The 12,829-nt window shown below is 44.6% G+C and overlaps 2 protein-coding genes across 2 annotated transcripts; one reads left to right on the forward strand and one right to left on the reverse strand.

Moving 5' to 3' along the window:
* The first annotated feature begins 433 nt into the window (after window positions 1–433).
* On the forward strand, window positions 434–3,145 carry LOC131887289 (long-chain-fatty-acid--CoA ligase 4-like). The gene has a single exon (XM_059235860.1). It carries the CDS (start codon window positions 691–693, stop codon window positions 2,917–2,919), a length of 2,229 nt encoding a protein of 742 aa, XP_059091843.1. The 5' UTR covers window positions 434–690; the 3' UTR covers window positions 2,920–3,145.
* On the reverse strand, window positions 2,876–8,041 carry LOC131887288 (multidrug resistance-associated protein 1-like). Its single transcript, XM_059235859.1, has 4 exons — window positions 7,447–8,041; window positions 7,074–7,378; window positions 6,755–6,989; window positions 2,876–6,695 (listed from the first exon to the last, which is right to left on the reverse strand). The coding sequence occupies exons 1-4, from the start codon at window positions 8,039–8,041 to the stop codon at window positions 3,292–3,294; spliced, it is 4,539 nt and encodes a 1,512-aa protein (XP_059091842.1). The 3' UTR covers window positions 2,876–3,291.
* Between the last annotated feature and the right edge of the window lie 4,788 nt (window positions 8,042–12,829).

Here is a 12,829-nt window from a genome sequence, read left to right on the forward strand (position 1 = left end):
CATGCGAAGGGCCCCCATGCCAATCAACTTTCAAGGGAGGGTATTTCGGGTCAGTTGAAATCAGGTTTATCTACTTCTGATTGCAAGTTCATCGCATCAGGCATCTCAATGACCTGAAAGAAAAGCCACGTGACAAGTTCACCAGATCACAATTTCAGTCTGATCTTTGTTTCCTGTGTTCTTCCCTCCCTAAAGTGTACATTTGTAAAGATTCCCATGAATCATGTTTCAAAACTTAGCACGCATCGACCTAGGACTTAGTGTGGGAGACAAAGTAATGTGATAGTGCTTAAATCTGGCTTCTATGCAAATCTACCCAGTGTCTATCTTATGCTCTTGTTACATCTATGGCGTGGTTCATACATTCAAACTGAGATTATCTGCTCATTCTAGTGTATTCATAGAAGAATCGTGATTCACAGCCTAACAAAATAACAATCATATCTCGTTAACGTGATCCTATAAGTGCACCCAACAGATCGAAGTACAAATCAATATCAGTCAAAGCCCAGGCATCGCAACATCATCCCATTCCAAACTTGGTAAGAGCTACATTCATAGCTCCCGCTCAAAATTATCTTGCTCACCTTCAACTCTTTGTTACGAGCACATTCCCCTTAATACAGAAGTGCACCACGTGCTTCCCGCCAATTTCTTTGTTCCGTGTCATCGAGTCGCCTTGCCGGCAAAATGATTCTGGCCACGGTTCTTATGATCTTTGTCAGGGTCCTGGTGGGCATTTACACGTTCCTGTCCTACCCCATCTACGCCCTAATCTACCATCCTTGTTGGGGTCGAAGCCGCCGTCACTCGCCCAATGAAGCCAAGGCTCGCATCGTATCCAGGACCGGGAATGAGGTCACTTTTCGGGCCATCCCGTATCCTAGTCCGGTTCGGGACGCGATTTTATCCCATCCGGATAATATAAACACTATGGAGGAGCTCTTCCGGTTCATGGTCAAGAGGTACGGCAATAGACGAGCTTTGGGAACGAGGACGGTGATCAAGGAAGACACGGAGAAGGGTCCCAATGGGAAGATCTTCAACAAACTGGTTTTGGGTGAATATCAGTGGCTCAAGTACACCGATTTGGATGTCCGCGCTGATCAGTTTGGACGAGGCATCCGCGAATTGGGCGTGCATCCCCGGGAAAGGATTTGCATATTTGCAGACACTCGGGCGGAATGGATGACCTCGGCCTTGGGCTGCTTCAAGAATAGCATTGGCCTGGTCACCATCTATACCAATCTGGGCGATGAAGGCATCGTGCACGGGATTAGTCAGACGGAAGTGACCACCGCCATCACATCCCTGGACCTTCTACCGAAGCTCATCCATGTCTTGCCTGATGTCCCCAAGTTGAAGAATATCATCTTTTTCGAAAACAAACTCAAGCCTGAACCTGAGCCTGTGAAAGATGTAAATCTGTACTCTTACTCGGATGTATTGGCATTGGGACAAAAATCCTCGATTGCCGCAGCTTCACCTAATAGCTCGGACACGGCCATCATTATGTACACGAGTGGATCCACGGGTGTACCCAAAGGCGTGGTTCTGACGCATGGTAACATGGTGAGCGGGGCTTTGTCCATTCTGCCTCTGGCTGATGCAGCCCTGGCCAAAATAGGCAGGCCCGTGAATGAGGAGGATGCCTACATTGCGTTCCTACCTTTGGCCCATGTTCTCGAGATGTTAGCCGAGACTGTGATGTTACTTCTCGGCGTCAAATTGGGCTACTCAACACCCAACACTCTAACTGACAAGGGCACCATGATCAAGTCCGGAGCCAAGGGGGATGCCACTCTTCTCCGACCGACCGTGATGTGTGCGGTGCCACTGATACTGGACCGAATCTATAAGGGCATCAAGCTCAATATTTCGCAACGAAGCGAATTCTCCCAAAAGCTCGTCAACTTCTGCATTGAATACCGCAAGTACTGGGTCGAGCATGGCTACGACACCCCGATCATGAACAAGCTCATCTTCTCCAAAATGCAAAGCATCGTGGGAGGCAGGTTGAAGATTCTCTTGAGCGGAGGTGCACCCTTATCAGAGGATGCCCATGCCTTCATCCAGACCTGCCTTGGATGCTCTCTTCATCAAGGCTATGGCTTGACCGAGACTTGTTCAACCGCTTGCATAACAGCGCCCGGTGATGTTCGCACTGGAATTGTAGGTCCACCCCTAATGGGGGTCGACCTAAAGATCGTGGATGCCCCCGAATTGGGCTACACGGTCAGAGATACTAATGGCCCGCGGGGAGAGATTGTGATCGGAGGGCATCACGTGGCCAAGGAGTATTACAATATGCCCGAGAAAACGGCCGAAGAGTTCTACCAAGAAGATGGGAAGCAATTCTTCAAGACGGGCGATATCGGTTGGGCTCTTCCGGACGGAAGTGTGAAGATCATTGATCGTATGAAAGATCTGGTCAAGCTCCAAGGCGGAGAATACGTTTCGTTGGGGAAGGTCGAATCCAGTCTGAAGACGCATACTCTTATCGACAACATTTGCGCTTATGGCGACTCGCACGAGAATGCTATGGTGGCCTTAATTGTGCCAGACGAGGCCAAGCTCTTGGAATTGGGCAAGGAATTGGGAAAAGAGGCCAAAGATGTGGAGGGATTGTGTCGAGATCCTCAAGTTGTCAAACACGTGACCGAGTCTGTGATCCAATATTCTCAGAAAGCCAAGCTTCAAAAGTTCGAGATTCCACGTCAAGTTCATCTCATTCCTGAGCCTTGGACTCCTGAATCTGGATTAGTCACCGCAGCATTCAAGCTCAAGCGCAAACCCATACAGCAAAAGTATGCGCAAGACATTGAAGACATGTACAATCTTCTGGAGCATCCCAATTCCGTGTCACTGAAGATACAGAGCAAGAAAACGAGCAACAAAATTAGTCCCAAGAGTAAATAAGTACACCGTGTCTTTCAAAATCGAGTGCCCCTGTACCTTGCCAAAGCACTCCATTGATTCACGCACCTTTTTTTATATGTATTCATTGTTTCGTATTTGTTACCTAGACGAAAAAAGGAGAATATTCATTCTGTACCCCCACCCCCACTACCATCTTTTCGCACTAGATCGACAAACGTTTAAGTTTTAGTGTTTTTATTGTGGAATACACGTTTTATCGAATTCATTCAAGTCTTTTTTTTTCAATGCTTTATCAGTTATCGCAAACATGTTCATGAATTCATGACACTGAATTTGAAGACAGAACATTCTTGAGTTTCCAAGCAACACAAATTATCTTATCAGACGTACGTTAAAAGTGGGGATTCCCAACTAATTTGTAAAACTTGTGTAAACCAATCCTGCGTTCTGAGCCATATCATAGAAGATGGACCGTTGATCTTGCAAGAGCGCCGTGGGTGAGCCCATTTCGGCGATGATTCCATTACTCAAAACGATGATCTTGTCACAATCCATGATGGTATTCAATCGGTGAGCAATTGTCAAAATTGTGCAATCCGAAAATTCCTTCCGAATCGTTGTCTGAATGAGGTCATCAGTTTCCAGGTCCACGGCCGCCGTTGCCTCATCCAAGATTAGAATTTGTGTTTTTCTCAGCAAAGCTCGAGCTAAACAAAGTAACTGTTTTTGGCCCACACTCAGATTAGCACCTCCTTCAGCTATCTCATGATCTAATCCCATCTTTAGACTCGACACATATTGCCCCAAATGGCTCAGTTCCAAGGCCTTCCAAATAGCGGGATCGGAGAACTTTCCAAATGGATCCAAATTCTGACGCATGGACCCCGAAAAGAGAACTGGATCTTGGGGAATGATGGTGATATGGGATCGAAGAAAACCCAATCCCAATGTAGCGATATTAGTGCCATCAATGGATATGCTACCGGAGGCAGGCTCAATCATGCGGAACAGAGCCATGGTTAGTGATGATTTTCCAGCTCCAGTTCTGCCAACGATTCCCACTTTTTCTCGCGCTACGATCTCACAAGTGACTCCTTTGAGAACCAGGTCTAATCCGGGGCGATATCTTGTTTTGTAGTCTTGAAATCGAATGGCTCCTTGGGGAGGCCACTTGTCGTCCTCGGATGGGTCTTGAACGAGAGTGTAGCTAGCCTCTTGATCCACGTCCATTTCGTACTCTTGAATGCGTTCCACACTCACCATATTGTTCTCGATCTGAGAGACCATTCTGATGAGGAAGTTCAAGGAACCTGTGATTTGCATGGCATAACTCAAGGACAGTCCAACCACCCCTGGATTCATGACATTCTTGCCCAGAACCGCGAAGAGGGCTGCGAAGAGAATCACCACGTTGCCCAGCATTTCCAATCGGATGGATAGCCATCGGTTAGCCGCCATGCTTAAATAATTGCTCGATTGGAAGATGTCCACCATAGCGTTATTCTGATCAAGGAAATTGGCTTGGAGCTTGAACGCCTTGATGGTCACAACGCCAGAGAGGGTTTCACCAAAGAGGCTGTAGATTGGGGATCGGGCAATGGAGTTGAGCCTCTTGATTTGTCGTGAGGTGGCGATGTAGATCTTCTGGATGAAGTAGTAACAGATGAACAAGGGGACGAAAATGGCGATGAAAATGGGATTCGTGAAGCAAATGATGGCTATGGTACCGCACGTGTTGTACAAGAACTTGAAGAACCCGTTGAAATTGCCGGGCACGCTAGAATCCACTGCATCCACATCCTTGCTGAAGCGATTCAAAACCCGCCCTTTCGGGTTCGTATCGAAAAACATCATGGGAGCAGCCAAGACCGTGGTCAAAATGTTGTTGTGCAATTTGGTGGAGGCATTCAGTCCCCCAATGGTGACGATCAGGTACACTAACATAACCGTGAGGGCGGAAGCTCCACCCAGAAGTCCATAGACGCCTAAATACATGTTTCGAATACTTGGAATGGCCGAGTCGGGGTCGTCGGACCACTTGGCCAACCACACGTTGGTTCCCACGGAGAATCCCTGATTAACGCCATACAGAACCAGGATTGAGAGGGTCACGAGTAAACCGATGGCACGGGCATAGTACAGATAAACGCCCATTGACACCGCCTTGGTCTCCAATTTCTCTTCAACGATCAACTTCTTTTTTCTTGGCTTTTTTAACTTCCGTTGGGAGAAATTGTTGAGTATCTTGGCTTTCGATTCCGGGCCAGTTTTCCGTTTTCTCAAACTCAGAGCATTTCCAGTTGAACTAGACGCGGAGTTGTGACGCGATTTTTGACCGAACATCACCCGTGTCGATTCCTCCAGAGACGACTTTTTCGCCAGGTTTAGGTCATTTGAGGGTAGAGGCAGCATGCTTTCGATAGCTTCCTTCAAATTATCCATTGCCTCGATTTCTGTGAGACTCTGAGGTAAGGTTGTTCCGTATTCTGCGAGGAAATGCGAAAAAGCCCCCTGAGAAGAGACCAGTTCATCATACGTTCCCATTTCCGTAATGTTGCCATTTTTCAGAACAATGATCGTGTCGACCTCAGGTAGAACCGACAGACTATGGGTCACGAGGATTCGCGTCTTGTTCCTCAGAACCCCGGTCTTGCTACTAATGACTTCCTTGAAGATATGATTTCCCACGTGGGCGTCCACAGCGGAAAGAGGATCGTCAAGGAGATAGATGTCTCGATTGTTGTAAACTGCTCGGGCCAAACTGACACGTTGCTTCTGACCGCCCGACAAATTGATGCCTTTCTCCCCAATTTCCGTTTGGTCGCCATCGTCCAAAATGAGAAAGTCCTCTTCCAAAGCGCAAGCCTTCACGGTGTCCAAGTAGATATTTTCAAAGTACTCCCGACCAAATGTGATGTTATCTCGAACGGTGGCATTCTGGATCCAAGCTTGTTGTGGAACATAGGCCAGACTCCCATCCACATTCACTGTTCCTGAGGTTTTCTGCATGTCACCCAACATGGCAGAGACTAGGGACGATTTCCCTGACCCAACTTGTCCCACAATAGCGATCAAGGAACCTCTTGTGACCTTCAGGTTGATGTTTTGAAGGCTCGAATCCTCGTCCCATGCGAAAGATCCGTCTTCTATGCGGATCGCTACCTTATTGTCGGGGTCATTGGTAATAGCGTCTTCGTCAATCTCGGGAGCGTTCAGGAATGAGTCCAAGCGTTTATGAGACACCAAGGCTTGAATGATTTGGATGATGAACATAGGCAATTGGTTCAAGGGTACTCGCATCAAGTTGAAGTAAGAAATGCTCACAAAAGCCTTCTGGGCATCCAGAACATTGGATGAGTCCACCAGCACGTAGGTGGCGAAAGTGGCAAGAGTAACCAAGAACACGGCAGAATTGAACAAAAAGGTCTGAACTGCACCCAGATAAGAGATCTTCTTCAGGGTCTGAACCTCCTCCTGTCGCACCTTATTGACCTTCTCTGCGAACGAAGGCTCCCACGCATACAGTTTCATGACCTTGATCCCGTCCAAAATCTCATTCATTACTTCGATTCGAGCGTCTTTCTTCTTCATGTTGATCACTTGGTATTTCTTGATCTGGGCGGACAGGATGGCATTGACCGGGATCAAAACGATCATGACTCCCAGCCCGGCCAAACATGAAGCTCCCACATAATTCCACAAGAAAGCTAACGACAAGATGATCACAGCAGGACTGTACCAAACAGTGTTCAAGGAGCCAATCACGGCAAATACTCGCTCAGCGTCGATCGACATCAGATTCACGGTCTCTCCAACTGAAAGCAGTTAAGGGTTAGTCCCATCTTTGGGGCTTCATTTTGGGATCCATGCTCACTTGATCTTTCTCGTCTTGCGGACGAACTCAAGAGAAAAGTTTTTTTATAGATTGCGGAAATAAGCATAGTGCGGATACTTTGGCCGATGATAGTGAACATGAAGAAATAGTGAGAGAGGGTCAATGTTTTCATCATGTTCACCACCACCATTAGCGTCATGTAAAGGTATCCCTTCCATTCTGGTTCAGAGCTCGTTGTGTAGTTGATCAACAGACTCAAAATTTGAGGCGACATCTGGAACACAAAAGACAAGTTTGTTTGTGAAGAATTAGAGAACGGAATATCTCTCATAGAATCCTCCAATTACTAACGGTTTACCTGATTCAATACCAAGGTGAGTAATTGAAAGAAAGTAGCCCAAAGGAATTGGGCTCCAAACGAGCGACCCAGAGTTCGATAAATACTAAGCCTGGGCTCATAATTCACGGGATCTATCCTGAACTTTTTCAGCCTGTTCCATCGGTCCGTCAAGAATTGGCTCATCAAGTTGGGCTTGAGATCATACATATTGTAGGCATTCAAAGGAATCTTCCAGCCCAATTTGAAGAGTCCGTTCATCCAGCTGAACAAGACCTTACTTGGAAATGAGGCTGACAATTCGGGTGATGGAGTCTCCACTTGTTCTATGAAGGGGAGTTAAAACATTCTGGATAGGCACTAAATCAATGAAGTTTTTCCTGGATTGACTTACTCTCAATTTGCCAATATGTGGGCGGAGGATCAGCCCAGCAGTTAAGAAAGGCAATAGCTACCAAAAATGCGTAATAAAACGTGTACAACACAGATTGTTCCAAGTTCCACATTGGCCTAGGTGTGGCTATAGCTCCAAAGCGAATAACGGATGCGAAAGTTGGAGTAAAGCATAGGACAAACAGCCACCAGAAAGTGAATAGGATGGCCGAGGTGGTCAACCCCATTCGCTTGTTCAGAAAGGTTAAGATTAAGGCCAAGACTTGGGTGAAGATCAAGATCAAAGGCCTCAAGATGTCAGAAATTGCCACCATACCCATCGAGGATCCCATTTGCACCAAGAGAAAGCTGAAGCCGATCAAGTCCAGGATCATACACACTCCAATACAAAGGAACTTGGCAATGTTGATGGGGTTCCACAATACATTCCTGCTCTGACTGGAGTTGATCCAATACAATTCCAATGGTGTCAGAAGCCACAACAGAAGGCATGGCACATAAACCAAAACGGTATGATGAAAGCACACGGGGAAATCGGGTTCCTCTGTGTTCCAAGTCTGGTTGAAATCCCAGAGTGGGGTGTTACAAAACTTCATGATCACGAAGGAGTCTTCCCGGGAAGTGACAAGGACGGCTCTCGATATTGTTGTAGGAGTACACGATCACGATGCAGTATTGCATCACAACTTATAGAATACCAAGAGATAGCAAATAAGCGAGACATGTACGAGTATACCTCAACTAACTACAGGGGCATAACACACAGATTTGTTTCAGGATATTTCTTCTCCAAATGCAGTCACAAGTGGCAGTGATTAACCTTTGGCCATAAAGCTTTCTTAGAATAAGAAAAGTTTAGTGCTGACTGAGCCTGAGGTGGAACGTAATATTTTTTCCAAAAAGTACATGGAATGTGAATTACCTACCGTAATTTCTATTGTGACCTTTGACTTGTCCTTTTGTTATAATCACGACCTTCTCCACAGGCATCAGACACACCTGGGTAAATATAGGCCTTTATTATGAACAGACCTGTGTCAATTATGTCTTAAATGTAATTAATCATAATTAGATAAATATTAGTTTCAGATGTGTTTAAATTACAAGTATTTCATTTTTAATGTAATTAATTACAGATGCAATTACTTTCAAATTGTAATTGAAGTACAAATGCAGTTATTTTTAAATTGCAATTAAATTACAATTGCATTACTTTTTCCAGAACACCTCTTTAAAAAAAAATTTGCTTATCTTTACTCGGAATTCGCCATTGTTCTTCTTTTTGAAGCTTTTTATCAAATTAAGTAGCTCAGGTATGTGACAATTAATTCTGATATTGAAATACAAGCACAATGCTCATTCACATTTTCTGGTCAATGTTCTTTGATTATAACCTTGTCAAGGTAATTTAGCAAAGAAAGTTTCACAGGAATGACATTCTTTGAAATTTTAATTAACACTACTCATATGATCTACTTCAGATACAATGGTCAGTGGTAGAGATGTTTGGCAACATCATAGGAATGAGTGCAAAGTCGGATGAGCATTACACCACCGGAAGGACAGTTCAAGCAAAGGAATTAACCGATTAGCAAGATTAAATGAAGAAACGTCAATATCACGCATAACCCAATTGTTTTTTAAAAAAAATGCACAACTTTGGTTTTTCGGGCGGAAATATAATTGAAATTTGCAATGGAAATATCTCAATTACATCCCTTCACACGTAATTAATCAAAATTGCAATTACCATGTTTCTCAAAGTAATAAATTACAATTACAACACAGGTCTGATTATGCATCATGAGATTTCAACGGATTTGGAAAACGACGGGTTCGAGTCATTGGCTTTCGCTTGGACACTTGTCTCGATGATGATTTTATAAGGGCTTCAATAACAACTTGAAGTCCCAAGTAACTTCCAAAAAATAACTTGAGATGTATTTGAAAATTCCCTTCATAACTGCTTGCTGTTAGAGAAAAGACAGCTTTGAAAGTGTTAGTAAGAAAGATGAACGAAAGGCTATTGTGATGCACAGTAAATTTTACAACGACGAAATTGGAAGTTTTATTCAATCAAAGGAGATACTTTCGAAAGTTATAACCATAGTTCATTTCAAAATGATTTTTTGTATTTATCCCTGTCAACTCTAATTTGGCAATGGGTTTGATCTTTATTACTAACATAGTAAACCCTCTCTTTGCACACCAAATCCTGGTTCTAATTACTATACATTATTCCTAACTTGAGGCGAGTTTTTTTAAACGCTCGTACCTCTGAGTTAAGGCTTGAACGTTACCCAGAATGAGCCTCCGCTCGCCACTTTGGCAAGTGTTTTTTCATACCGGTTAACGTCCAAGCCCCTAACTCCGAGGTTCGAGCTTTAAAAAACAGGCCTCTGGCTTGTTACTATCAAATCACCCGCCAGTTGCATTGTGGCCAAAAGGAGTTCTCACATCTACTTAAATGAATGGGGTTTTGTTCCAAACATTTGTTCTCGACATGCCTCACATATTCTGGGTTCGCTCACCAACTTTGGCAGCTTGAAAAGTATCTCTCTGAACTTGGCAAACGAGCCCTCTCATCAAAGACTGGGCAATTTGAGACAGAAAAGGCTTTTCATGACATTAAACTTCCCAAACTTCCCAATACGAACCAATACCATATCCGTCTTTTCGTGTTCTCTCTAATATAGAATGTTCGAATCCTTTTTAGCCTCGAGGTTGTGCATATGGAACCTGAGTTGTCGGCGTGTTTGTGACTGACAAATAGACTGTGGTTAATGTCTGAGATTGATGTAATGACATCATCTAAATGGCCTCAGGTCGTGTCAATCTAGAATGTAGCGCATCTCGATCATCCTTCTTTCCATTTGGAGGGCGGAAAGCACACGTTGTTAACCCCTTTCACCTAATCCGATTTACTTTGCTCATTCCTCGTGTTCCGAGTTCCAACCAACTCTACATCCACGCCAACCAACGGTGTGAGACAAGTTAAATTCAATTACAATATCCCTTAAAGCAATAGCCGACAACAAGCGAAGAGACAGACGAGCACTAAAGGCTGATCTGAAGAGAAAACAACGCCTAAAAGTCCCATCGACACTTGTTCACAAGTAACTCTCAGGACGAGCTCGGGGCTCGGCCGTCTTTGTGTGTAAATATATTGACTGATCTCGTTAAAACCATCATGTCACATCCAATTCTGCCTCTTTCCTGCACACTGTTATCTCCTCATCCACATCCATAAAGAGCGTCGAGTAGATCGGAAAGCTCTCCATCAAACGCTTGAGATCTCCACCAGATGTTACACGAGTGATCAGATTGGCTCTAATTCATTGAGCAGGAGACAAGGGCGACGGAAATAATAGACATCAGAGCTACACCCACCACCAAAAAACCGTCTCGAACTGTCTTCATGGTTGTTATCCCTGTATTTGAAACATTGGTTTTTGTTCTCTGAGTACCAACCTTCATCCATCCAAGGAACAGAGGATTGTCGTCCAGTACGTACGTACAAGAAGAATGAAAGATGATTGAGTGGATTTCATCTCTTTAGCCTGAAGGTGTTGATTGTCGGAAGGTGAGCCAGGGTGCTTCAAGAGACCATCTCCCGATAGCTACTAGATTCGTCTCAAAGTACTGAAGCACACGGTGAAGAGCAAGTTGAAGGGGGAACACGGGTGCAAACACAGGCCAATGATGCAAAGCTTCATAATCATCGTACGTAGAAGAAAGAATGAGAAAGAATAGAAGGTGCGAATGCATGACGAGCAATGCCGGGTATTATTGGGATGCAGCTGAGCTTTGAATGAGTTTTTTCCATGGGAGGGAGGCCAAAGGCAACCAGGGTTCCCATTGGTTCGACTCGATGACGTTGTCGCTCATACCAAGGAACCCTAAGACACCCCAAGGGAACCCTGAGTACCACAGAAAGGGGGAAAGAATTGGACCAGGGAAGGGGAGTGAATTATTTGATGAGAAATGAGTTGTCTATTTGATTGTGCTAGCCTGGCAGAGGGTCGTCTTGATTAAGATATTAAATAGGACATGAGGTGGCAGATTTGATCTCTGATAAAAAGACGGGGATTTATGTATATACATACCATGTTTTTTCGGAAGCATGAAATGAAATGGTTCTCTACTCTGGAGGACTATCATTTTGACAAAAATATGAACGTACTACAGACCATATATCGATGATTACCGAGAGGACAGGCAGCTCCTCAAATTGCACCCAAAGCCCATTCAACCACAGCCGAGTCCTAAAATTATGGGGATGGGTGGGAGGAAGCTGCTCAAAATGTGAAGACCACCAGTCCCAACCGCTATCAAAAATTCATAACTCTCGGCAGGATCCACGTTCCATCGTCAAATGCCCATCATTCTGGTGAGAAACTTGCTGTCGCGTTTTTTTGATTACATATATAAATCTAGAAATGACCCAATGTCATGTTCATGTGGACATATTAGGTAGATATTGTGGATTATTGCACTCTGACTGGCGATGTGCGAATGGTGGACCAAAATATGTGTTCCACAATGACAACCATCTATCCAACACGAAGGGTCGGCGACATCAAGCAGGATGGTATTGGAATTAGGTTGGGATGGAAGTGGAAGTGGAAAGGTCTCCTGTGTCTCGCTTCTTTTTGTGTCTGAGTCCCGACCCGGCCCCGGTGTAGAATTTCACTTGAGAGTAATTGACATCAAGGGTTCGATCTAGCGTGTGCACATTTTTGAAAAGTTTCCTTTCCCGACACAAGACCAATCATACGCCAAGTTTAATTGGATGTGACTCCTAGCGATAACAATATTTTGAGACAACGCCATGAGAACGGCCGACCTGAAAAGCCCTGAATTCATAACAGTTTAAGATTCTCATCATCTATTAACCAGCGCACAGTGGAAGAAGAAGAAGCCCGTTGGAAATTGGAGCTCAGGCCGAGCTGATCTGAGACGTGGGATTGGTTGTGGTCGATTTATTCGACAGTAATGAAGTGTCGGCAGAGAGCACTCAATGGATGAAGACATCATCAGGTTAACGCGATAATGATTATCGATCCGACTCCTGGTTCCCTCATGCCACAAATTGAGGCACATCAATTAATCGAGCACCGCTCATAACATCACCATCATCTTTCATATGGAGACTACATATTCCAATGGAATCAGATAAAACGCTCCAAAATTTAGTAATCATGATGCGGTAGTCATGGTAGTAGTAGTGGTAGTAGTAGTTATGGCACTTGCCGATTCATCAAATTATTTTGCTCTCGACACATTCCAGTAGATTGAAAAATCATATTGAACAGGGGTGGGAGGTGCGGAAACTCCTAGGGAGAGAGAGCGAGGAGAAATGGATGTTGGATCTCGGCGGGGAT

Source organism: Tigriopus californicus, chromosome 9, assembly GCF_007210705.1.
Source record: "Tigriopus californicus strain San Diego chromosome 9, Tcal_SD_v2.1, whole genome shotgun sequence".
In the NCBI taxonomy this organism is placed as follows: domain Eukaryota; kingdom Metazoa; phylum Arthropoda; class Copepoda; order Harpacticoida; family Harpacticidae; genus Tigriopus; species Tigriopus californicus.